This window comes from Nymphalis io, chromosome 3 (genome assembly GCF_905147045.1).
Source record: "Nymphalis io chromosome 3, ilAglIoxx1.1, whole genome shotgun sequence".
Lineage (NCBI taxonomy): Eukaryota > Metazoa > Arthropoda > Insecta > Lepidoptera > Nymphalidae > Nymphalis > Nymphalis io.
The window spans coordinates 6521506-6547515 of NC_065890.1; the positions used below are offsets into that span (position 1 = coordinate 6521506).

Here is a 26010-nt window from a genome sequence, read left to right on the forward strand (position 1 = left end):
CACAGGCCATCACAATCACTCCTACCGATTCTCGGCTGTTCTGACAAGAATTAAGTAAATTTAATGCAGATCAACTTAATATAATTGAATTACAAAACTTATTTGGTTCACATTTGGACTTCATAAATTTGACCATGTTTCTGAATTTCGAAAAAAAACACAACTCCCTATTCGCCTCAGCAGGAATTTACACGTTGTCTTTTCCTCCTCGATTTTATTCAACCCAAATAGATAAAGCATGTCGGGGACTGCATAATTGATATACTATAGTATTATACTATGCATAAATATACATTATATAACTATGTATTTACTTTATTTATTGTCTCCATCATTTGTTTCAATTGCCTTCTGCTTACATGCTCTTCTGTCCAAAGTTTGCCTGGAAGAATTCATATCTTTAGCGATAAGGCCAACTGTTGCACCTAATACAACTTTGTACATTCCGACACTTTATTGTGTAACTGTGTGTATATTATATGTTTTGTTAATTGGATTTCAATAAAGAATAAGTAACGAAATAGGCATTTTCTATTTTAAACGTTTCAGCATTTACAGCACTCTAGAATGAATGTCATGATATTTCTATTACATCATTATTGCTGCACTACATTCTATTGCAAAGAAGTTAAGTACATCTCATCAATTTGAATGAAACACAGCTCTATGGAAACCAAACTTAAAATAAATACCTAACAAAACAATAACTACGTCAACAACATGCTTTGTTATTTAAATTCTCATCCTAAATGATCTTTCACGTACACGATTCGACTCAAATTTTCTAAAACACTTCTGAAAACTTTAATTACCTTAGACAATTATTAGGCCTTCATTATTAATTTTCATAAAATATATATGATATTATGCATATATGCATACGTTAACTGGCTCGTTGGTCTTATTATTTTGTCTCCAATCGTTCTCAAAAAATCATTGCGCTCTCATATTGAGCTATAGTGCAGGCTTAAATAATAATCATTCAAGTAAACCAAACATAAGATGTAAAGAATCAAGGTCAAGGATATTAATTAATTTTTATTTATGTGAACCTTTGCCCTTTTTTCGTGACAATTTGCAAATTGTCCTTTACTGTCAATATCCGTAATCCATATTTTTAATATTTTTTCCTTAAAGTTCGTCGGGCAAAGTACGAAGGTAAAATTATCAACAATATACTTTTGATAAGTAAAGAACAGACGTTTCATAAAAAAGATTAAAACGTTACTATTTTTAACAATAAAAATAGTAACGTTTGTATGTGTATATTAAAAGGTACAATTGAATTTCTGATTCTATTTATATCAATGAGCTCGTTAAATAACAATAAGATAAAACCCAATAAAAGACCAATAATATCTTAATACTTTATTAATACTTTTGAGAATTACATATATACGAAAAATCTATTTTAGTAAAATCGATAACGATTAAAAATAGCTCCCCACCCAATTATTAATTTATTTTATAAGCTTGTAAATTTTATTCTGATAGTGAATGAAAAGTTTTTAAGGCATTTTATTTTTACATCAGAATCATAATATTATTAGCCGTGGAGTACCGGCTTAGAATAGTACTCCCCCAAATCTCATCCCGTGGGTGTCGTAAGAGGCGAATGAGGGACGGGGAAAAGGGGGGATGGGCAGCAGCGTCCCCCCTCCCATAAACATCTTACCCCCCTCCTGCGCTCGCCAACACGCCTGCCCAGCGCGGCGAGTATGGGCCAACCCCTCCCTTAAAAAGGCCCCCAGTTACCGGCAAGCCCGCTAGGCCCGACCAAGGTAGCGGTCGCGGTATCGGCAGGGCAAGGGGTGCTAAGAATCACCGGTTCACGGCTACTGGTGGTAGGGCTTTGTGCAAGCTCGTCTGGGTAGGTACCACCCACTCATCAGATATTCTACCGCAAAACAGCAATACTTGATATTGTTGTGTTCCGGTTTGAAGGATGAGTGAGCCAGTGTAATTACAGGCACAAGGGACATAAAATCTTAGTTCCCAAGGTTGGTGGCGCATTGGCTATAAGCGATGGTTAACATTTCTTACAATGCCAATGTCTAAGGGCGTTTGGTGACCACTTACCATCAGGTGGCCCATATGCTCGTCCACCTTCCTATTCTATAAAAAAAAAAAAGGCTACCGTATAAAACGACTGAACATGACCACGTATAATGGACGCTCGATGAGGCTGGACCATCACCTCGCCGAATTAGAAGTAGAGTTAAGTCATATAAACTGGCATATACTGGGGTTATCTGAAGTCCGAAGACAGGGGGAGGACACGATAACTCTAGAGTCCGGTAACTTACTCTACTTCCGCAAAGGTGATAACCTCTCCCAGGGTGGTGTCGGTTTTCTAGTCAAAAAGGATCTCATTAACAGCATTGTGGAAATCAGTAGTGTGTCGAACCGGGTAGCGTACCTTGTCCTAAAACTTTCCGACAGGTACTCCCTGAAGGTCGTACAGGTATATGCGCCAACTTCGACATACTCTGATGATGTGGTCGAAGCGATGTACGAGGACATCGCAAAGGCCCTCAACGACAACTCGAAGGCCCACTACAATGTTGTTATGGGAGACTTTAATGCTAAAGTGGGAGTACAAGATAGCGGTGAATCGAAAGTTGGACCTTACGGCTTGGGCTGCAGAAATCACAGGGGACAAATGCTGGTAAACTTTTTCGAAGCGCAGGGGCTTTTTTTGATGAATTCTTTCTTTCAAAAGAAGCCTCAGAGGAGGTGGACCTGGCGAAGCCCCGATAACGTGACAAGGAACGAGATAGACTTTATCATTTCGAATAAAAGGCACATATTTAGAGATGTTTCAGTGATCAACAGGTTTAATACCGGAAGTGATCACCGCTTGGTTCGAGGCACTCTAAATATCAACTTAAAAGCCGAAAGATCGAGAATGATGAGGTCTACTCTCTGACCTACCATGCTCCAAGCTGCTCAAGGCTCCGAAAAGTTCCAAATGGAACTTCAAAATCAATTCACCGCGTTGGAAACCATAAGCAGCATTGATGAGAGAACCGACACGCTGGTCAAAATACTACAAAACACATCCCACAAGTATTTTCCGCCACAGAGAAGAGACAACGCACCAAAACTCTCTGCTGAGACACTCGAGCTCATGAGAAAACGACGAGAACTACCATCGTTTTTGTCAGATAAGGCCTTAAACCGAACAATAAAAACGCTGACGCGACGCGATCTCCGACGCTCCAATACCCGTGCCATCAAGGCTGCGATTGAGCAAAATCGGGGATCGAAAGTGTTCGCTCGCAAGTTTGGGAGGCCGAGTCTGACAAAACTTAAAACTGAAAATGGTGGGGTCGTTACCTCTAGGCCTGAGATTGTCGGAGAAGTAGAGAGGTTTTATGGGCAGTTGTTCTCTTCAAGATCGGATAAACCCGTGGGAATCAGTATTGATGACCAGCGCGCCCCTCTTATGCGCCATTACTCCGAGGAGCTCCCGGTCGTTGACCAAGGAGAGATTAGGGCGGCTCTAGAACAGCTTAAAAACAACAAAGCTCCGGGAGATGACGGAATCACAACAGAGTTGCTTAAGGCAGGCGGGACCCCGGTCCTGAAAGAGCTAGCAAGCCTCTTTAATTCCGTCATCCAACATGGCAAGACCCCGGAAACGTGGAGCGGGAGTGAGGTGGTACTGTTTTTCAAGAAAGGTGATAAAACCCTCTTGAAAAACTACAGACCAATCTCCCTCCTGAGTCACGTGTATAAGCTGTTCTCAAGAGTCGTCACGAACCGTCTCGCCAGACGACTTGACGAGTTCCAGCCCCCAGAGCAAGCCGGCTTTCGATCAGGCTACAGCACCGTGGACCACATCCATACTGTTCGGCAGATTGTGCAGAAGACCGAAGAGTACAATCAGCCGCTGTGTATGGCATTTGTGGACTACGAGAAAGCCTTCGACTCCATCGAAACCTGGGCAGTGCTCGACTCATTGCAGAGATGTCATATCGATTGGAGATATATCGAGGTACTGAGATGTCTGTACAACGCCGGTACAATGACTGTCCACATCCAGGACTGTAAGACGAAGGCGATCCAACTGCGCAGAGGGGTGAGACAGGGGGATGTAATATCCCCGAAACTGTTCACCAACGCGTTGGAAGACGTTTTCAAAACGCTGGATTGGACTAGGTATGGAGTCAATGTAAACGGCGAACACATCTCACACCTTCGATTTGCCGACGATATCGTCATCATAGCAGAGTCGCTGGAACAACTCACCGAAATGCTGCGTAGCCTAGGCGAGTCTTCCTGGTGTCTCGGTCTCGGTATGAACTTGGACAAGACCAAGGTCATGTTCAATAGGCATGTCGTGCCGGGACCGATATACGTCGAGGCGAAACCTCTCGAAGTTGTTAGTGAATATACCTACGTAGAACAGATAATATAAGTCGGTAGGAACAACTTCGAGAAGGAAGCCGATCGAAGATTCGCTTGGGATGGGCATCATTTGGCAACCTTCGTCAAGTCCTCAAGTCGTCTATATCGCAATGTTTGAAGACGAAAGTCTTCAACCAATGCGTCTTACCTGCCATGACATACGGTGCCGAAACGTGGACACTAACTGCGGGACTAGTCCACAAATTCAAAGTCGCTCAGCGTGCTATGGAGCGAGCTATGCTCGGAGTATCTTTGAAGGATAAGATCAGAAATGAGATTATCCGGAAAAGAACCGGAGTCACCGACATAGCTTGTAAAATTAGCAGGCTGAAGTGGCAGTGGGCTGGTCACGTATGTCGTAGGACCGATGGCCGTTGGAGCAGACGAGTCCTAGAGTGGAGACCGCGAATCGGCAAGCGCAGCGTAGGGCGCTTTCCAGCCAGGTGGACCGACGACCTTAAGAAGGTGGCGGGCACCAACTGGATGCGGAAGGCGGAGGACAGGGAGCTTTGGCGCACCTTGGGAGAGGCCTATGTTCAGCAGTGGACAACGATTGGGTGTTGATTGATTGATTGATTGATTGAATCATAATATGTTGTCTATGATTTACTTATATTATTACTTACTTATATTAATGTTTTAGATTTGTATGCCGTTCTACACTAACATATTAGTAACTAGCGCTTTAAACGCGGCTTCACTGGCGTCATAATTCAGAAGGAGCTCTTTAATTAAGAACAGCTCTTTCTTCAAAAATTAAGAATTTTCATACAATTTTTATCCTCCTTGTTCCCCACTACCTTAGGCTTAAATTTTTCAAAAATCATCTCCTATTGCTAACCTACTGTGTAAAAGGAGCCTGTGAGCAAATTTTCATGGTGCTAGCCTAAGTAATTTGGGCTGTCCGTTGATATGTCAGTCATATTTCACAGTCATATTATATATATAAAAGAATAACTGATTGATATATATAGATCATAACTAACTAATAATATAAATATATGAATATACACTACTTATGTAAAAATTAACACTAAGATTATAGTTATAATTTATATAGGTTAGGTTATTATAGTTATAACTATAACCATTATAGTTATAACTATTATAGTTATAATTACGTTAATATAATTTAATAAAATAAATTACAGAGCTTCCTAAAAAAAAATCCTAATTGTTTTCAAAAACATAGTTAGCTTTTTTATTTTTATTTTGTCCATAATAATTGAGTATTTTTAATGGAGTTTTATAATTAAAAATAAAATAATAATATAATAAATCATAAATATTAAATATACCATTAAAGTGGTTATTTTATATATAAAGTATAGGAATATTATTATGTATCACTTGCGCTAAAAAAATTAACAACTCTATTAAAATAATTAAAATTAACGAAATTCATTATTTTTATTTTAATGTTTTCAATAATTTAATTAATTAACATATTATTTTTTCATTTAATTGTGTACTAATTTATTAAACATAATGTATTTTTGCAATACAATAATATAATTAAGTTAGTGGCACATTATAAAACGTAATAGCTCTGAGAGGCTCAATGAGAGTATGCAAAAACTGGTGTATTCAAGCGTCAATTACAAAGTCTTTCTTCAAGGCAGTTAAGAACCTTAGCGGCAAACGACAATTATTTATTTATTGATTCGGCTCATGACGTGTCCACTGTTAACAGTACGCTACGCGGCATCATCTACCCTGCGCACGAGTCGCCGGTGGTCATTTAAATGATTTTTCTCATTTCCTGTGGTCATCTTTTTGTGTCGCTCAAATAATTTACCACTTAAAAATTAATTATTTAATTCAGTGGAAATTTTTGAAAGCTGTTTCCTAAGGATTGAGCATAAGGCGATGCAAGAGAGTGAGTATTTAAATTACATAATTAAAAAAAATAAATAAAATAGAAATCCCATTAAAAGTTTCATGGTAATAACTAAATAAATTAAATATAATATAATTATTTTTGCTATTATATAAACATTTTTAAATTAAGAAATTCAACATTTTATATTTATTTTATTTATCGATGAAATTAATTTTTTTTTTCTAGATTTGCGAATTAACACTAAAATTAGTATTATTTTAGTTGTTGTTACAACTATAATCCGTTGTTAACTCTAGAGTTTCCATGACCTGTCGCAACCCTTTGATCGTGTAATAAACTAAACATTTATAACCTTAAAATTTATATCATAAGAAAATATTAAAGACGTATAAAGTATTAACCACGGCGTATTTATTGTTTATAAATGGATTCCAATCGTTATAATAAAGTGAAAATAATTGCGTGAATTTTAACATACAATAATTATATAATTTTATACTTCTAATTAAATGATAATTTTATTTTATTAATATATATTCCAGATTATTAATAATAATAATGTAGTAGCCTATTAAGGCAACTAAAACTGTATGTTTGTTAGGTTCTCTGTCTAAAAATATGATTGGAGTTAATCTTAGCGTGCCATCTTAATAAATTGAAGACGTTTCTCAGTCTACTTAGACTCGATTGTCTCAATTATAAATAGCAATCATTGGTTGTTTTTTTAATTTTAGGTATTCTTATAAATATAATATAGTAGTTAATTTGTTCTTTGCGACTAGGCATGCCTTTTCAGTTACGATTAAATACTAAAGCGGATATCGCATTATATATTATTCTTATCTTCAATTGAATAGTTAATAAAAACATAAAAGAGACTTATATACGTAAGCTATCTACAATTTATGTATCAAAAATGATTTTTAACAACACTACACACTAAAATTTTAGTACATTATTGTTAGTTACATTGCAAAGCAAATCGACCAGCGAATCTCAAGTCACGACTTACTGATATTTTAACGTAAAATGTATTCTGTTTCATTCATATCATCCATTGACGCTTATCTAAACCCATCATTCCTTAACAGACTTCTTGCCTTCGTGTGGATCATATAAAGAATTAAATCAATAGTAAAAATACAAATACTATACATTTAAAACTCAATTTCGATCAGTCTCTTATATTTAAAAAATGCCGTACTTTTTAAATGTACAAAAAGTATTAGAACTTTCTATGAGCTATATTTTGAAAAGACGATACCTGATAATTACGAGTCAAAAAATGTCATACTATAGCTTTAAGGTCAATCCAAAAAGGTTTACATACTTCGGCTCCACAAACTTGCCGACTTTAAGAAAGTAATTCAAAGAAATGTAGCAGCTAGCCCACAAGGCATGGCATCTTGGATGATGATAAATTTCAGATATTATCTTACAATGTGTATTACTAGCAATGAATATCACCTACCTTTACTAGGCATATAATAATTAACCACAGTTGCTATACAAATAAATTAAAAAAAAATATACTTCAAAAATAACAGTAAATGGACTAAACTTTTTTTATTAAACTTGCAATGTTTGTTAATTTGTTTAGGTCAAATCTTGAATTCGAACCACTTCTTATCCTATGGAGTAGAATTTTATATGTTGGTTCAGTTACAACCATGGTAACTATGACCTAATGCGACACCTAGGATTGACTCCAGACGAATAAGCTCCTCAAGGGTCAAACACAGACAAGAAATTATATATAAAATATTGTTTTAAAAAAGTTTTCTTGTTTTATATTTATTAAAATATTTAACAGGCATTTGTTCTAGAAACCTGCCTGAAACTATACCCAACTCTATAATTATAAAACAAAGCTTAACATATCAAAATCAATTGTCATGTTATGAAGGAACTTAAAAAAAACATGTAAGGACAGTTTATATGTATTGTTCATATAATATACATACTTGACTACCTCATTGGTCTAGTGGCTTGATGTAAGGCCGCAGACCCGGAGGTCCTGGGTTCAATTCCAAGGGCGGTCCTTGGGTTTTTCTGTTAGAAAATTCTCAGTAGCAGCCCGGAGTCTGGAAGTTGGAAGTGTGTACACTCCTGTGCCTCTAAAAGCACGTAAAGCTATTAGTCCTGCACCTGAACTCTTTCCGGTCGTATCGGATTGCCGTGCCATCGGATTATGAGAGTTAGAGAATAGAGAGTGCACCTGTGTTTGCGCACACACTTGTGCACTATAATATCTCCTGCGTAGTTGGCTAATCTCTCTTAGATTGGCCGCCGTGGCCGAAATCGGTCTGGAGAACATTATTATTATTATGAGATACATAAAATAATATATATATATATAAAATACCATATATATATATATATATATATATATATATATTATAAAATACCAGTCATCATATAATAATAAATTACGTGCAAGTGTCTGTCTATTTAATATATTTACATAAAAGAAATATTTATGACGAGATAAATATATTTAAAGAATGCGTCAACTCCAACTCCTGTGTTGCTAATTTCTTTATATAAAATCGTAATATATTAGGTATGAGTAGTATAGTACAAAAGACCAGTTCGGATAACAAATCATCTTGATCTGATAAGAACAGATGAGTTGTTTGTTAATCACGATTTCTTGTGTAATTTTTGGTTATACCTACATATTTTTTAATAAATTTATTAAAGTATAAACAGTGTATACTTTCACGTTGTATTTTATCTCTTTCACACGGATCCAGATTTTTGTTATTTTGTCTGACTTTTTAATAGAGCTGCTCTGACGTCGAATGCACGAATTTCTTCTTTTATCCATTACAATTTTATATCTTTATTTCAACTTAAATCCAAACGATATTCGAGGCACTTTAATTTTATGAATTGTATTATGAATAATAGCACAATACACTATTATGAATAATGGCACAATAAGAGTGACAAATTATGTCTATCGTCGTGTTTAAATTTGATATAATTTCAAGTGAATCGCTTTCTAAGAAGTAGTAGTCAATTTTGTCAGTCGAGCAAATCTTTGAATCAAAAACTCGATGCTTTTTCCCGAATTATGAGTTCTTTGACCCATTTTACTATAGAACGCTTGGTTCAGTTCATATACGAACTGCCACAGCTACATTTAATCTTATATGTAATTAATATACATATACGTACTATGTAAGAATAAATTTTATTAATAAAAATTACAGCCAAACAAAAATATTTTTATAGCAAAAATATATATGATTTTAAAAAAGTGTCAATACTGTATTCTTTAATCTTTAAAAGATAATGGACGGATGCTACGGATGCTAATACCGGATATAGCGCAGTTGTTAGAACACGTGAATAATATCCATTTGAAAATGTATACTAATTGTTTAAGGTGATTTGAAACTTAATTTACATAAATGCTCCACTGAATTTTCATGTGCTTAATTTGTTTTTATAATTCATCTCGTGCTTAACGGTGAAGGAAAACATCGTGAGGTAACCTGCATGTGTCTAATTTCATTGCAATTCTGCCACATGTATTCTACCAACCCGCATTGAAGCATCGTGGTGGAATAAGCTCCAAACCTTCTCCTCAAAAGGGAGAGGAGACCTTAGACCAGCAGTGGGACATTAACAGGCTTTTACTGTATTATTACTGTTATAATACAGTATAAAAAATATTGGTATGATTATTTCATACCAATATTTTTGTTGTCTTAATACTCGTCACTGAATGTCTGTTTTCTATTATTAAAAAAATTACGCGTTGTCGATATTGGAACCGGGATGGCTAGAATACGTGGATCTTGATTGTAAATTCAAACCCATGTAAACACCTCAAAAACTCAATAACTTTTTATTAGCCCGCCCTGGGATTTGGACCCAGTACCTCCGGGTCTGCGGCCTTACATGTAGATCAACGAAGCGGTCAATAGTTGAACTATATAGGAAGTAAATTAAGTTATTAAGATTAATTTTTTTCCACGACAATAACTTTAAAAAAAAAAACTTATAGAAACTGATATGTTTCTATAAGTTTTTTTTTTAAAATAAATTTAAAAAAACAAAGACCATGTGACACATGTACAAATAGCGGACAAGTCAACAGTTAACAAGGCTTTCTTTTATCAATATTTGGAAAATTGAAGTCAATGACGCTGTTATACATATCATATTGTATACACAAAACACATGATAGTAGCCAAATTTAAGTCACAAAGCTTACCTTAATCTCGTGAATAGAAGGAAGTAAATATTTGAGCTATATACGATAGAAGTTCTTAATTAAAACTACTAACACTACGAGTACTTTGTTAAGGACCATACTTGAATTGAATAGATTATTCTTGTTATGAATGCCCTTGCAATTTTATGTCATAACAACATATTTAAATGTATAGTACCGCAGCGACCGACCGACCAGCTGTCCACTCGGCTCTAATAATTATAATTTTTTTTTTCATTGCGATTTTTAATGAAAGCCACCTAAATAGATAAAATTAAAACACAAAACCTTATCTCAATTCAAAATTTGCGCCAATACGTTAGAGCTGTTTCTAATATACAAGAAATAATTGTATATATAGATACATATAGAACCAAAAGCTCATTTCATATAATATTTAATTTATACATAAATAATTGTATATTCCAAGGTTTTACACCAGGGGTTCTAGTTTCTGGTCAAATGATTATTACAAGTGAGAATAAAAGATGGAAGCGGTATAAGCACGCATTCGAGTTCTTCTGTCAAAGAAATACTGCGTAACAGCCCCGATAGGGAGATTGCAATGATGCACTTGTGTGCGTCGTAAAGCACGTAAAGCCTCCATTTCTGCACTCCGTTCAAACTGGCGTCCCGAAAGCATTTAAGTGTTAGGGAATAAAGAGCGCACTTATGCTTTTGCTCCTCATAGATCGGACGCCGTGGCAGATTCGGCCAGGAGAACATTATCGGAGTTGCTTATTTAGGACAATTCCGTAATTTAAATAATAAATTCATATTTAACTGATTTTATTTGAATATTAATAGACGAATTCTTAATGAGCGTTGGGCTGAATTAGATTTATAGTATATAGTATAGTACATAGTATAGTACATAGTCATCTCAAGCCGAGATGACTCGTAATAACTATAATTTAATTAACAGACCTACGTCAAATTAGGAATTTGCATGGACTAATTTTGATACTGATCTATATTGTTATACGATTGTATACATCCTTTGGAAAAAGCAATAAGAAAAACATTTACAACTAGAATTAAACCGTAATCACATTACAAAATCAACTTTAATTGGATTTCAATGCAAGTAATAGAATCGCAAGCCAAGATAGCGATGTTAGCAACATGATAAATATACGTTTATTGTGTTAATTAATAATTTATTTATTATTAATCATTGTGCTTAAATATAGTCTTATATCATATTGGTGACGTTTGGATAATATAATAATTTTTACAAGTTTCAACTTGTATTTAAATAGAGATAGTGACAAAGTTAACATGTTACTCTTAACCGAAAATTGCAAGAACCGCTGATTAATAACCTTAATATAAAACGAAATAAATGGAATAAGTTTCAACAGATATTCTCAAATTGAAACTTTTATATCTAAATATGAATTACTATTTTTTTCTTACTATGAAATTTAATTAACTATAAAGCTAATATACCTAAAATTATAATAAATGAATATATATTTTTTATAAATATATTGTTTATTTAGCTACTACTGCTAAATTCAATGTAACTTAGTAAAAGCAAATGGTAAATTTTGTATTATTCACACGCCAATCGTATGTTTTCCCACGGCTAACAGAAGACAAGAGACAGGCATTGGCTATTTTTATTACCTGATTAGTCTCAGGTCAGCCGTCGATTAATCAATTTTGATTATCTTAACAATTTTTTTTAATCGAATCAAATTAAATAAACTCCCCTAAATCTTCATATTCATAATTATTGTATATATTTGAAATGGCGTTAGAAATTGGAAAAAAATTCTTTAAAAGAGACTAAGTAATGACATTTTAGTCCCTTTTAAATAAAAACCATCCTCCTGTAAAACGATGAATTTTACGACTCTCATTTGGTCAGTTTTACATCGCGCATTATCTGTAAATTATTACGAATAATATCGAACATTGTACGATAACAAGTAATCTTAACAACTACGTATTTTATTTTATGACGAACTCAAAGAATACTTAATTTGTAGATATTTATATTACATGATAAATGCGTTACAAAGCAATGATATTTAAAAAAACAGATAAAACGATTTAAATCAGACTATTCGTCAAATATGGTGAACATTCTACCGATTTTTTCTACTTCAATAAAATTCTAATTAATTCTAAATGATTAGACTTAATAAGTATGAAAAATATATCTTGATTTATAAATATGTTCACTCTATTTTTAGCTTCGATCTGAACACAAAACTTAAATACATTCAATGATAAATAATGATCAATACTAAAGCGTACTGAATGTAAAATTAATGATAGTGAATATCAACCTGCTCGATGTTACGTCGTCGCGTCGCGTCGTGACCGTGAATGATGCCCTCTGAATTGCTATCAATTAAAGCGCGCATCAAAATGTATGCTGAATATTATTTACAAAGCCTTTCTGTTACATCCGACCTGATTTATTTCAGATAAGCATACCGTGACAGTTATCGATAAAGGTGTCTATCTCGTACACCAGGAGGAAGAGAAAATGTAAGTAAGCATCTCTATTTAAACGAATGAAATTAGTATCTCATTGCTCTTCATATCTTTATAAGAGCGGTAATTACTGAAGTTTGTTTTATAATAATAAATCAAATTCTCATGAACGAAGACGACAGTTTGCTAGTCAGAATCGCGGATGTAGGGAGTGAGGGTGACACTAAAATGAGTTTGTGAGAATTTTTGTGATCTACGTGTAATATATGTAAAAAGAAAAAAAATATTATTAATTCTATCGATTATTACAGATCGGCACAACCTACGCCTGTAATTAACATCGATAAACTTCCCAAAAAAGATGGATTCGCTGAAAAGAAATCATGGATCTCATCAAAAACACCAACAATTTTTCATTATATCACATTAATTATATTAGGTAAGTAAAGTGTTTATTATTTTACTTAAAACGCTTAAACTTTTTTTTAAAAAGAGTTTAGTAAATTAAAATGAATATAAATAAATAATTAATATAATAAATATAATTAATTAATATTATATTTAAAACATTACATTCTTATAATATAAAAACACAAGCCCTAAGTAACTGTTTCACCCTTTATTTTAATATCGGGGTTTTGTAATTAGAAGCCATTTCAATAAGATGGTTTCGTATAAATTTACATAATTAAATATAAACGGGCAGCATTTAAAGCAACAAATCTATTTTTAAATTACAAAAAGATGATTTATAAGTTATGTCAAACGTAATGTATTCAAAAACATGCAAGACAAAAATCATAAAATCTACGGATGAATATCTTAGGCCTTTTTTTTGTGTTATCTATTCAAAATTTTGTTGTCTATTGACTATTTTTACATTTTACGTTTGAAAATTCTAAGCTTCTAAGTTCCCTAAAGTCTTGTTCCCAAACCCAATAAAGTATGGGTATATTTTAGAAATATGGCAAGTTTGTAAATATCTATGTGTGCGTTTTCTTGTATCTATTGATAACAGACGATTACATCAATCCAAACCAATTTAATTCTACGCATAATCAACGCCTGATTAATATAACATCCAATGAAAATTGATATTGTTTGTAGGGTAGGCAACAATATCAATTAACAGCTTAAATCGTAACCAAACGATTTTGGCTGTTGAATAATTTTACGTCTATTCTAGGAGCACTAACGTGGGGATATCTTTGGTATACATGGGGCGACAACTGGGCAGTGAACGGGCAATGGTTTCGACTGGCAATCGTGGCAATCATAGCTTGGGTCAGCGGTCTAATCCTACAAGAGCTGACAACACTACCTCCGGTACTCGCTGCTTTACTCACGGGTATTCTCGCCCGCCATCTTGGATTTATTGACATGCGAACGTTCCCACATATTGATACATTCTTAAGGTAACAATATAATAAAATTTTTAGGTACTTAACAAAATGACTAATAAAAGCGCCGCCACTAAAAAGGTCAATAACGCAATGGTTTATGCGCCGCCCAGCGAAGAATAAAGAATTATAGCAATGTCCGTTACATTGCTATAATGCCTATTCACGCCATTCATTATGAACATCGTGCTTATAACATCAAGTTTGTAACCTAATATTCCACCTGAACTGATCAAGTAATAAAATTGCTATTAAACCTTTTTCGTTGATCTTGTTTACGTAAATGGTGAATAAAAAATATAAATGCGCGTGCGATCACGTAACTTGAACTTATTTATTTTTTTATATTTTGAAATACACCAACTGTTCAACAATAACAAAATTTAAATATCTTTAACATTCAGTGTCAATCAACCTTTTAATAACAGAATATTTTTTGTACTAGGAGAATATACCCAGTTATTATTCTGGGCAAGGGATCTCTGGCTTGGGATGTTCAATTCATGAAACAAAATTGGAGGCAAATATTAGCCTTGGGAGCTTTACCTTGGAGCACAGAAGTTGTACTAGTGGCAGCGTGTACACATTTCCTTCTCGATTTACCTTGGATTTGGGGTATGTATATACATATTAATTTCTTTTATAATTTAGTAGGTACGTATACTACGCTAAAACAAAGACTTTCATAGACCATTTTCAGTGAGAGTTTTTAACGTTAGGATGAGATATCTGTACTAATGTTATAAAGAGAGTTCGCGAATTTCGCGAAGTTTGTGTATTATCTGAATACACAAACTTCGCAGTGTACCTACGAGCGAATGGATCGGTTAGAAACTAGTATAAAATTGCAGGATTCGTCTACCACATAATAAAAATAACAAACTAAAGTGTAGTTAGCATAATGAAATTAAATGTTATATAAATCATTTAATATTTATTGCTCTGCTTTTGAAGTGTCACATTTTTTTTTAATTTCATTCAATCATTGGCTTGCAAAAATGTATTAGTTTTACATTAGAATATCATTTAATATTACTATAAAAAAACATATAATATCAAAAATATTGATTAAAATAAAACACATAATATAATTAGATGTATGTAGAAAGTTAAATTAGAAAAAAAATATCTATCAACAAAGATATATACGGCTTTTATTATAAAAGTTGTTTAGCGGGTTGCGTTTTCTTTTTTCTATTGTCCAATCAATAATAATAACGAAATCAGTGTTAAACTTAACGGCCGCTGAGCAACATTTAAAAATAAGACAATGTTTGATTTCGCACGCATTGTATTTTAAAACAAATCTAATTCCTGTTTTGAAGGAGTTAACAACCCTAGCTAGCATTAAGTTAAGCGTAAAGCTTTTGTTAAGATATAATATAATAGGGATTATAAGGATAGCCCTCATTCCTAAAGACTCCTGCTCGAGTCCAAGGACTTTACAATGAACCTGCGATTTTAACATCGCAGAACGTATATCGTCGATCTATTGAAACGAGATATAATTAAACAACACATTTATTAAATTACGTACAACTAGCTGATTCGTGTAATTACACCCGTGTTGAATATCAATGATCTGATTCCTTCGTAACGCGATGTTATTTGGTCTATAATCTTATTCAATAATATTTTCGAGCCGGTATATCGCGAGGTTAGTACATAGTTAAATTCGTCCGTATATTTTCAATATTTAGGCTTCTGCGATCAATAAGTCATACATTAAAATTATGTAAACAGCTTTAAAATTATTCTTCATTCTGTAACTCGGAACCCGCTCGCTCTCATAACTTGTCTAATGTACCAAATATATTAATTTCACTATTGTTTACTGTCCCAGCTCTTCTCGACACTTGTTCTACGTACATTTTAGATCTCATTAGACTTTCATGAGGAGTAAATTCATACATATATTAGTACATTCCTAAATAACTATCAAAAACAATAAAAAAATATTTAATATTATTTATACTCTGTTTTCGAGGTGAATGTTTAGAGATTATACTGAATGTAAATATTTAATAAAGTATTTCTCTCTAAGGCATTTCTTATCATTGAAACTATTATTGTAATAATTTTTTATTTATTTTCATTGATAGTGTAAAGGCGCATGTTACATTGTAGTCGTAAAATTTCAATTAAAATGTGTAATTAAACGCATTAAATTAAATGTCGCACTGCTGGGTTAAGGCCTCCTCTCCCTTTTTGAGGAGAAGGTTTTGAGCTTATTCCACCACGCTGCTCCAATGCGAGTTGGTAAAATACACATGTGGCAGAATTTCGGTGAAATTAGACACATACAGGTTTCCTTACGATGTTTTCCTTCACCGAAAAGCACGAGATGAATTATAAAGAGAAATTAAGCACATGAAAATTCAGAGGTGCTTGCCCGATTTGAACACACGTTCATCGATTAAGATTCACGCGTTTTTACCACTGGGCCATCTCGGCCTCACAAGTAAACATATAATAACACAGTATTAAAATATACATACCTAGGTCCTGAAACATGAGAAAATTATCAAAGTTAGCAATTGAAATTGAAATATGACAATAACATATTGCTTTTTCTTATTAAACACAATAGAGCCATTTTACTCCGTAGCAACACATTTTTTATATAAATTTATTTATAAGTATATTTATTATGCTATGTAATCGTACAATGAAAAAAGGAAAAAATATGTACTAAATTTTTGGGAGATATTTTGCCTGGTACAAATTAGGAATACAGAAAACTTATAGAAAATGAAGTTAAAATAACAAAGTAAAGTAAATCCTTATTAAGAAAATACGTAAATTTAATATTGTAATAGTTTTAAAAATTTAGAAATAGTAATAATAGTTTGTTAGTTAAGTTTTGTTATTATATATCTTAATTTATTTAATATAATAATACCTTTTGCTTCCAGAATAAATATTTTTTTTATATATAACATGAAACAGAGAATTCATACCATATCTTGTTTAAGAATGTAGTTCTTAATATACGACGCATCTGTATCCGAATTTCTCAATTTTCTCTGCCAACTATAAATGCAAAGAGTTTATACTCACCGTTTGTTGATTTGTGTTTTGAGAACAATATTAGTTAACTTATCGACCAATTTAATGCAATTGCATAATATGGCTAGCCTATCAAATTTCAATCATATATATAATTAGTTGAAAACTCGTATAGTCGAGATTTTTCAACTAGTTCCCACCCGCGGTTTCGCCCATGTGTGAATAGGGGGACAGTTGTTAGGTACCCTATATCCCTTTCTGTATCCCTGACAATTTAATAAAAATTTCATGATGTTATCGTAGTAGTAAAGACGTGAAATCGTAAAAAAACAAACTGACTGACTGTTAATGCATAATATTGATTAGTATAAACGCAGCATAGGAAAATGTACGTTTTTCTTTAAATTATTCTTTAAACCATATTGAATCACGACAACGTTTAGTAGGTAATATAATATAAAAAAAAAAAACAAATTTCAATTATATTGCAGCAAGTTCACATAATAAAATAAAATATATCACGATGCAAAACAGAATGGCAATGTGAGGTAGAACCAATTCAATAAATTCTTCTATAGAAATCGTTTTGTAAAAGATTTGAATGCATTTTCAATACACGGTGTACCTTTATATACCTTTGGTAATGCGTTATCGGCATGCTCCCTATATCATGCATAAATCTTAAATGAAAACTAGGTATGATATTAATAACAAAATAAAATCTTTTTTTATTTATATTTTTGTTTAAAAATCATTCATGAAAAACTATATCACATCTTTAATAAAAAAGTGTCATTTTGAAACAAAAGCAATGTCATTAATTCGAAATATATTTAACGAGAAATGTAAGTATCGTTCTTTACTAACTTTTAAAGCACATTTAAAGCTCGTCATGAAACAAAAAAAAATCCGTTTATACGTTACATTCATAAGTTACGGGCAGATATATTCACAATAGTTACTAGTTTGAGCGTTTGCCTTTATAATATTAAAACTGACATTCCAACATTTTTTTTGCAACAACATAAGTTTTTTACCAGATTATTTTTTCAGGATTTCTTTTGGGTTCTATATATGCATCCGTATCGTGTCCTGTGGTGATGCCTTCAGTATTGAAACACGGAAAGAATGCGGGTGGAAAAGTGAACTGGCCCCAGCTTATATGCACTGCAGGCGGTATAGACACAGCCTTGAGCGTTGGCACGTTTGGCTTGATTTTTAGTTATATATTTTATGAAACTCACGAAAGTTATCGTTTAGCAAAAGTAAGTCACAAAAACAAATATATTATTTGTGTTTTATTGACATAGTATAGAAATTCACTCTGAATGTATTTTAATACTTAAATACATATTGTCAATAATTTATTCTATAATAACTTATAAAAGAAATTTTATAAACAAGTCAATCTTTATAAAGCTTAAAATAAATAAGAATTGAATTAAAACTGTATTTAAAATAAATTACTTTATACCGAAATACCGTTTTAGGCAATATTAGCACTACCTGTAGGGGTAGCCTTAGGCGTTGCGTTTGGGAGCCTGGCGAAGTACGTGCCAAATTCAAAGGATACCTATGTTACTGAGCTGAGAGTTTTATTCGTTCTCGCCGGAGGACTTTTTGGCAACGTTTTCACCGCTTCTATTGGATGGGGCGGGACTGGTAAGCTGAAGTTTTCTATTAATACATTTTTAATTAGCGTTTTAAACATAAAATAAAAAATATATAAAAATAAACAACCTTAAAGATAAGATTAGCAATTATATTCATCCAATGTTGCATTTAATTAATTAATTTTATGAATAAAATAAACGCAATTAAATGTAAATAAAAATGACTACACATTTAACCAAAGCCAGCAAGCCCAAGCAAGCAGCCCAGCAATACGGATTACTTTCCTTTTGAAAGTATTTGGCGTTTGGTTGGATTCCTTTCCATTTACCGATCGTTTCAATAAAGTGGATAAAATACCCCGCTTACAACTTACAATATATCCGATATAAAAGACGACGATTTCAATATATTCTACCCCTATTGTGACACGATAAAGCAATTCTTTTCTTTTTCATAGGTGGTGTAGCTGTATTGGCATGTAACGCAACGGCAGCGACACACTGGTCGAAGAAAGGATGGAAGCTGAACCAGAATCCGGCCGCTACTGTGTATCGAGTGCTGTGGTCAGCTTGCGAGCCAGTTTTGTTTGCGTACACCGGAACATTCTTCGTGGTTGGTATTATGAGATTAAAAATCAAAGCATATGTTCGACAAAAACATTTGAGAAAGGAAAAACTTTCTTTTATATTTATATTACTAGAGTCCCATAATTTCAGAGGTAGATTCTTACAATAGTTTTTTCATCAATGCTCACTGAAGCAATTTCAATTCCATCGGTTAGAGTCAACGGTTTCTATCCATTGAGACATCTCTACTTGTTGTATCATAAGGGAGCTTAAGTAAATTAGATGAGACGATTAAGATAGACATACATATATATTTTATTTTATTTTTATACATTTATACATACGAAATAAAAATCAAGATTATATTTAACTTCACCGTTAGGTTGTGTATCTCGCAACGGATTTTCAAAAAGTTCTACCCAATCGATATAGTTAAAATTTTGTGTTGTAGATACTGGTAACAATGCAATCGTTTATCGTTTTATAAATGAATTATAAATACATGTAATTAAAAAAATTATAAAGTAAACTTGATAACCAAACTTACCAACGTTTTTACTTTTTTTTTCGATTCGATTAACTAAACTTACTAACTTACCAATTATTTATATACAGTTAGGTATAGGTAGTGAACGTATTCATAATTTATTTTAGCTTATATTTGAAGATGGTTCAAAGGATCTGAAATCTGAATAAATGAATTAAAATATCAGATGATCCCTTTTTTAATGAGATACAAAATAATTTGGGACACGATATAAACCTTTGGTTCTGAAATAACAACTCATGTATTGTAGTATTCCTAAATAACAAATAAATAATAAGTAAATTATCAGCATGATAATTTAATTATTGTATTAAACATTGAATTAATTAATAATATAGGTTTACGTTATTTAAGTACCCTCGACAAATATTGAGCTGGAGTAATTAAATTGATTACAGGTACACAGTTCAATATCCGACACAATGCTTATTGGACTAGGCATCCTGCTTGTATGTTTAACGGTTAGACTGGTTGTTGCGTCATTGGCCTGCTGGAATCTCACTCTGAAACAGAAGATCTTTGTATGTTGCGCGTGGACACCTAAAACCATTGTCGAGGTATTACGAATATTACAACAAATATTCAATCTTCTATCTGTCTATTGGTACCAAAACCTGAACCGTTATGAAATTTGACATTGCGGTAGTTTAAGTACTTGAAAAGAGCATATAAGTTACGAAATGTAAGCAAAACAAAATTGACGCTCATAGTATCTGTAGAAACTGCTAGATATTATATTATATTTTATACGACGCTTTCAGTGCGACTTTGCTTGAATAAAAATTACATACATTTCGATGGGAATAAAATTCTTTTTCCGTTTCCATTTCTCATACAATTCGTGTGCCAAATTTCACTACGATCGTTTGAGGCATTAATACAATATAAATCAGATGCATTGAAACCAATTTATATCAAGTTAAAAATTGGGGACATTCGTTGGAATGTTTGTTATTATGAAACATCAAATTGGCTTTTGATATTTTTAGAATTTAATTATTAAATTGACTGAATTATAATGTTTAAGGTAAGTTTTATTGAGTTTCATCTGACTGATTGATTGAGAATCTTAACTGAAGATTGCGAGTTCAAACCCGAGTAGACACTTCAATCGTGCTTAGTGTTTTTATGTGCTTCAATCAATCAATCAACAGCCAATCGTTGTCCACTGCTGAACATAGGCCTCTCCCAAGGTGCGCCAAAGCTCCCTGTCCTCCGCCTTCCGCAACCAGTTGGTGCCCGCCACCTTCTTAAGGTCGTCGGTCCACCTGGCTGGAGGGCGCCCTACGCTGCGCTTGCCGATTCGCGGTCTCCACTCTAGGACTCGTCTGCTCCAACGGCCATCGGTCCTACGACATACGTGACCAGCCCACTGCCACTTCAGCCTGCTAATTTTGCAAGCTATGTCGGTGACTCCGGTTCTTTTCCGGATAAAATTTGTGTTAATACTTAATTATCGGCTTTAAAGGAAAACATCGCCACATTGATGTCCAATAATCCGCATTAAAATAGCGTGGTGGAATAAGTTCAAGCATTCTCGTCAAAAGGAGAGGAGACCTTAGCCCAGCAGTGATTTTTATAGACAACTACTTCACTCTTTTCTAATGTACATTTTTTTTCAGGCAGTGTTATGTCCAACAGCAATCAGCGCTGTATTAATGTCTGGTGGTCACGAAAGCCCAGACTTAGTTTATGCTGAAGAGTTGATGAGATTGATTGTACAAGCTATACTCGTCACCACGCCTATCGGCTTCCTCCTCACGAACAATTTGGGCCCAATGCTTCTTAATAATACACAAACTGACTGTGAGAATAGTAAGTAATCAACGCAATATATCACTCTATTAAAGTTAATGCTTTGTTTTAAAAATACCTTTTAACTAACGAGACTTTTGTTATGTTCGTTTAAATGTGTAAGTAATATGTAACATTTGATTTATTATATAAATACAATATTTTTTTTAAATATAAATATATTTTTTTGATTTAATACTCGACGGTAAAACGAATAATGAAAAATCCAAAATCACAGCATTGCGTTATTAAATACAAACCAAATGTCTTTAAATATTTTATTAATTTTTTATATGGTATTTTAATATTTCGTGTCAAATGAGGTACAACTGATGCACTATAGTCGTTAACATAAACAATGAGAATATTAAGTATAAGTTCATAAACAGATTTTTTTAGAACAATTTTATTGATATTTTATCCAAATTCAGAGACGGAAAGGCACTCAGGATAAGCTTTCGTGGTTTTTGTAATGCCACAATTGATTGTTATTTGCTTTTTTTGTGTTATTAAATAAATAAAATAAATTTAATTTTCTTCCAGATAAATTTACACCAAGAAAATCTAGCGCATCACCTGAAAACAGCAGGTTATGAGAAAAATCAAATCAATGACCATTAAAAATCAATATTTACCATTATATTTGATAACGGAAAAGGATGTACTCGAATCTTTCGAAATGGAAGAACGTTTGTATCGTTCCGTGATTTTGGTTGAATAATTTCTAACTAACGAGAATTAGTTAATGTTAATTAAATTAGATCAAAATATTACTACTACGCCAGGAGTTATGACAGCGAGTGGTTTTTTTTTCATGAAAGTTTCAACCAATAACTACTACCAAATTACTCAACATCTGCGTATCTGTATATCAAAGAGATATCGGTATAAGTTTATATTTTATTTAGTACTCTGATATGACTCTTATTGATATAGGAATATATTTCATAAGGAGATGTTACTAAGTAAAATCTTCATTCCAGTAAAGTTGCAAAGTATACAGTTAGACACTACTCCATGAGAGTCGTTCTAAGGGCTTGATAATAGGAATTAGAATCAAGGACAGTATCGTTGGAATTGAATTAAGCAATAAATCGTATCATAGGCATAAATGGTTTTGTGAATGAGTTTTAAGTACTTAATTACGTTTTAAAATAAAACACCGCTGAGATTTTAAAATTATTCCTAAATCAAGTAGGTAAACTACGAATCTTTTTTTGGATGAAATGACTGCCCACGTGACTGATCTCCAGCCTGACTTTTGAGTTCTTACTTAAAAATGCTTCAGTAGAATGATGTGTTTTCTAATCAGATTAATATTTTAATTTCATTTTAATATTATACATTTCCGCGGGTCGGATGCAAATTATTCAATAGAAAAAATGGAGGAAATAATCGATGTTAAAAAGTACCTAGTTTATTTTTCAAAAACAATAAGATATTGTAATAAATATTCAGAGCACTCAACTAAGTCTAGTCTAGTCGTAATAAAGTTTCAACATTAGCAAAAAAAAAGCTATTAAAATAGCTAAAATTATTAGATTACAAATTTAATATTGAATTTGACACTACACTTCTTATTTTTAAATATTATAATAAAATAAATAAACGTATGTAATAATTGTGTAAATAGATTATTTTCGAAGTCTTAATTTCTTATTTTAACAAACATCATGTTTTACGTTTGACAATATTGTATTTGGAAATACCTACAAAAAAAATGTTTGTCAATAATCCAGACTGCGAAAAATTAGTTATTTTATAATACATAATAACAGTTAAGAGTAAACGTACAAAATAAACCACAAGAATTTCAAATACAACTTAGCGCTATAATATCTTGAATAAACAAGTTCGGAGTTATTTATATATTAATAAAATTTTGCATATATATTAATAATGTAAGTAATAAACCAACACAGTATGTAAATACATAATCTCTTAAAGATAAGAGATTCCTAAAAACATGATATGAGAGTCTCTTTTTCATTGGCAAGACAAAAAAAATTGTTAATTACAATATTTGTTTATAATTTAAAAGAAATTTACTTCCTCGTTCCTGTAAAATTATTTGATATAAATAAAAAATAAAATCAAAATATAGTAGGCCCTAGCGCATTCGAATCGTTATTTTACAATATTAATAATTCGGAACACGGATTCCATTGAGAAGAACCTGCAAGGAACTCAGTTTTTCACAATAAATCCTCATGGGTAACTAGACTATCTGAAAAATACTTTATATTACCAAGGAAAGAAGCAATTATACTAATTTTATGAAATTATGCCTAGTATTGTTGCTGCGGTTGTTTTTTACAAACATATAAGTAACACATCATGTTACTTATGCGTTAAAATAGCAACAGTATTATGTAACGTAGAAGCTGATTTTGTAGATGTAAGATTAAATATGAAATGTTAAACATACTACAAATAGAAATGTAAATGAACAAACGAATCCTACCCGTTATTAATATAGATAATTATAATCTTCCTTAACCTCGTGATTTCGCACTTAAAATATATATGTTTATATTTGATTATGTATAATTAAAAATGTGTAATTATACTACGTTAGTTTTTTTTAAGCATATTACTACTTAAAAATCGATGTATTTAGAAAAAAAATATTAGACGTATTTACTAAATTACTTTAATAATAATTATTATTATTAATAAAGTGTAAATATTTTGTACTATAGTATTTAATCTAGAACTGTGATGTACAAATAACTAGATCTATAAAATGTGATACCATAAAGATTCTATACTTTAATCAAAGTGTTGGTGACGAAATATGTTTGATTAATATTTCTTGCTCAATTACAATTAACTATTGACTTACATATGAATTAAAATGTATTCAAATAAAATAGGAAGAAATTGTATAAAACTTTCAAAAGAGATACAGAAAAAAATAACGTTGTAAATAAATAAATAGCCCTTCTTTAATTACTTAAAATGTAGGGAAACCAAATTGAAAACCAAATTGATTTTTAATGATAAGAGTATAAATGCTGTTCGCAATGAATGTTGATGTTTATTAAACTTGTTGTATAATATTTAAATTTGTTTTTTTTTTATTTATTTTATGAAAAGACATATTCTTAACTATATTTATATACTGTATTTACGATACATTTTAAAAAAAGTTGAATCCGACAGCCGTAGAATTTAAAAGACATATTTATTCAGTCATATACACTGTACATAGTGGTTTTGGTCCCATTTATCACCCATACCGGCCTAAGCAAGAAAGCGGATCTAAACGGTAAAGAACAATTATCACATAGACGTTAAGGTTATATCTAAATCATAGAAAACAATATTATAATATTAGAAACTGTGTTCATCTTGAAACTAATCTATTATACGTTTATGCAAAAGTTCCACACCAATCGGATTGAACCCCAAAATAAATTTAAAAAATAAAATCACTTATAAAATAAATTCAAAACCGACATCAACAATTTACCTGCATACATGGCTGGTACACTTCAACTAAAAACCGAAAAATAATATTTTTGACCAATTGATTTATGACGCAGCTGTTATGACCCTCAAAGTACAAAATAAGCGGTCTAAGCCTATCCTCATGTATCGAAGAATCCCCTTGTCTCAGGGGATGTCATTTCCACCAACTTTTTTACTAATGCTTTAGAGAAAATGTTCAAGACGCTGCACTAGGAAGGGCAGGGCATACACATAAACGGTGAGTACCTTTCACACAGATATTTCCAAACGATATCGTTATCGTGACAGAAACCGTGCAACAGACATACAGCATATGCTGAGCAGCCTGTCTGGTTCTTCTGCTCGAATTGGTCTCCGGATGTACTTGGACAAAACCAAGATAATCTTCAATAAACACGTCAACTCGGAACCAATAGTTCTTAACGGAGTTCCTCTCGCAAATGTTCAGGAGTAACCTTGGGCAAACTTTGCAGTTGAATCGAAACAACTTCCAGAAGGAGGCACGTAATAGAGTACAGCTTGGCTGGGCAGCTTATAGGGAACTTGATCAACCCTTTTCGTTACGGATACCGCAATGCTTGAACGCAAAAGTCTTCAACGGCTATATATATTGAGAGCTAAAGATCGAGCTAAGTCGCATGGCTTTCTACAGACCTATGTCCGGCGGTGAA

The 26010-nt window shown here is 32.5% G+C and overlaps 1 protein-coding gene across 2 annotated transcripts; it reads left to right on the forward strand.

Moving 5' to 3' along the window:
* Positions 1-6103: 6103 nt before the first annotated feature.
* LOC126780410 (sodium/hydrogen exchanger 9B1-like) lies at positions 6104-24927 on the forward strand. Of its 2 annotated transcripts, XM_050504888.1 has the most exons (11): positions 6104-6292; positions 12926-12989; positions 13247-13374; positions 14122-14350; positions 14781-14950; positions 18398-18609; positions 18835-19006; positions 19416-19570; positions 20470-20628; positions 21694-21886; positions 22409-24927. In XM_050504888.1, the coding sequence occupies exons 1-11, from the start codon at positions 6283-6285 to the stop codon at positions 22459-22461; spliced, it is 1545 nt and encodes a 514-aa protein (XP_050360845.1). In that variant the 5' UTR covers positions 6104-6282; the 3' UTR covers positions 22462-24927. The 2 variants fall into 2 exon arrangements, with proteins under 2 accessions (XP_050360845.1, XP_050360853.1); XM_050504896.1 differs by lacking the exons at positions 6104-6292; positions 12926-12989 and adding an exon at positions 13075-13171.
* The last annotated feature ends 1083 nt before the right edge of the window (positions 24928-26010 follow it).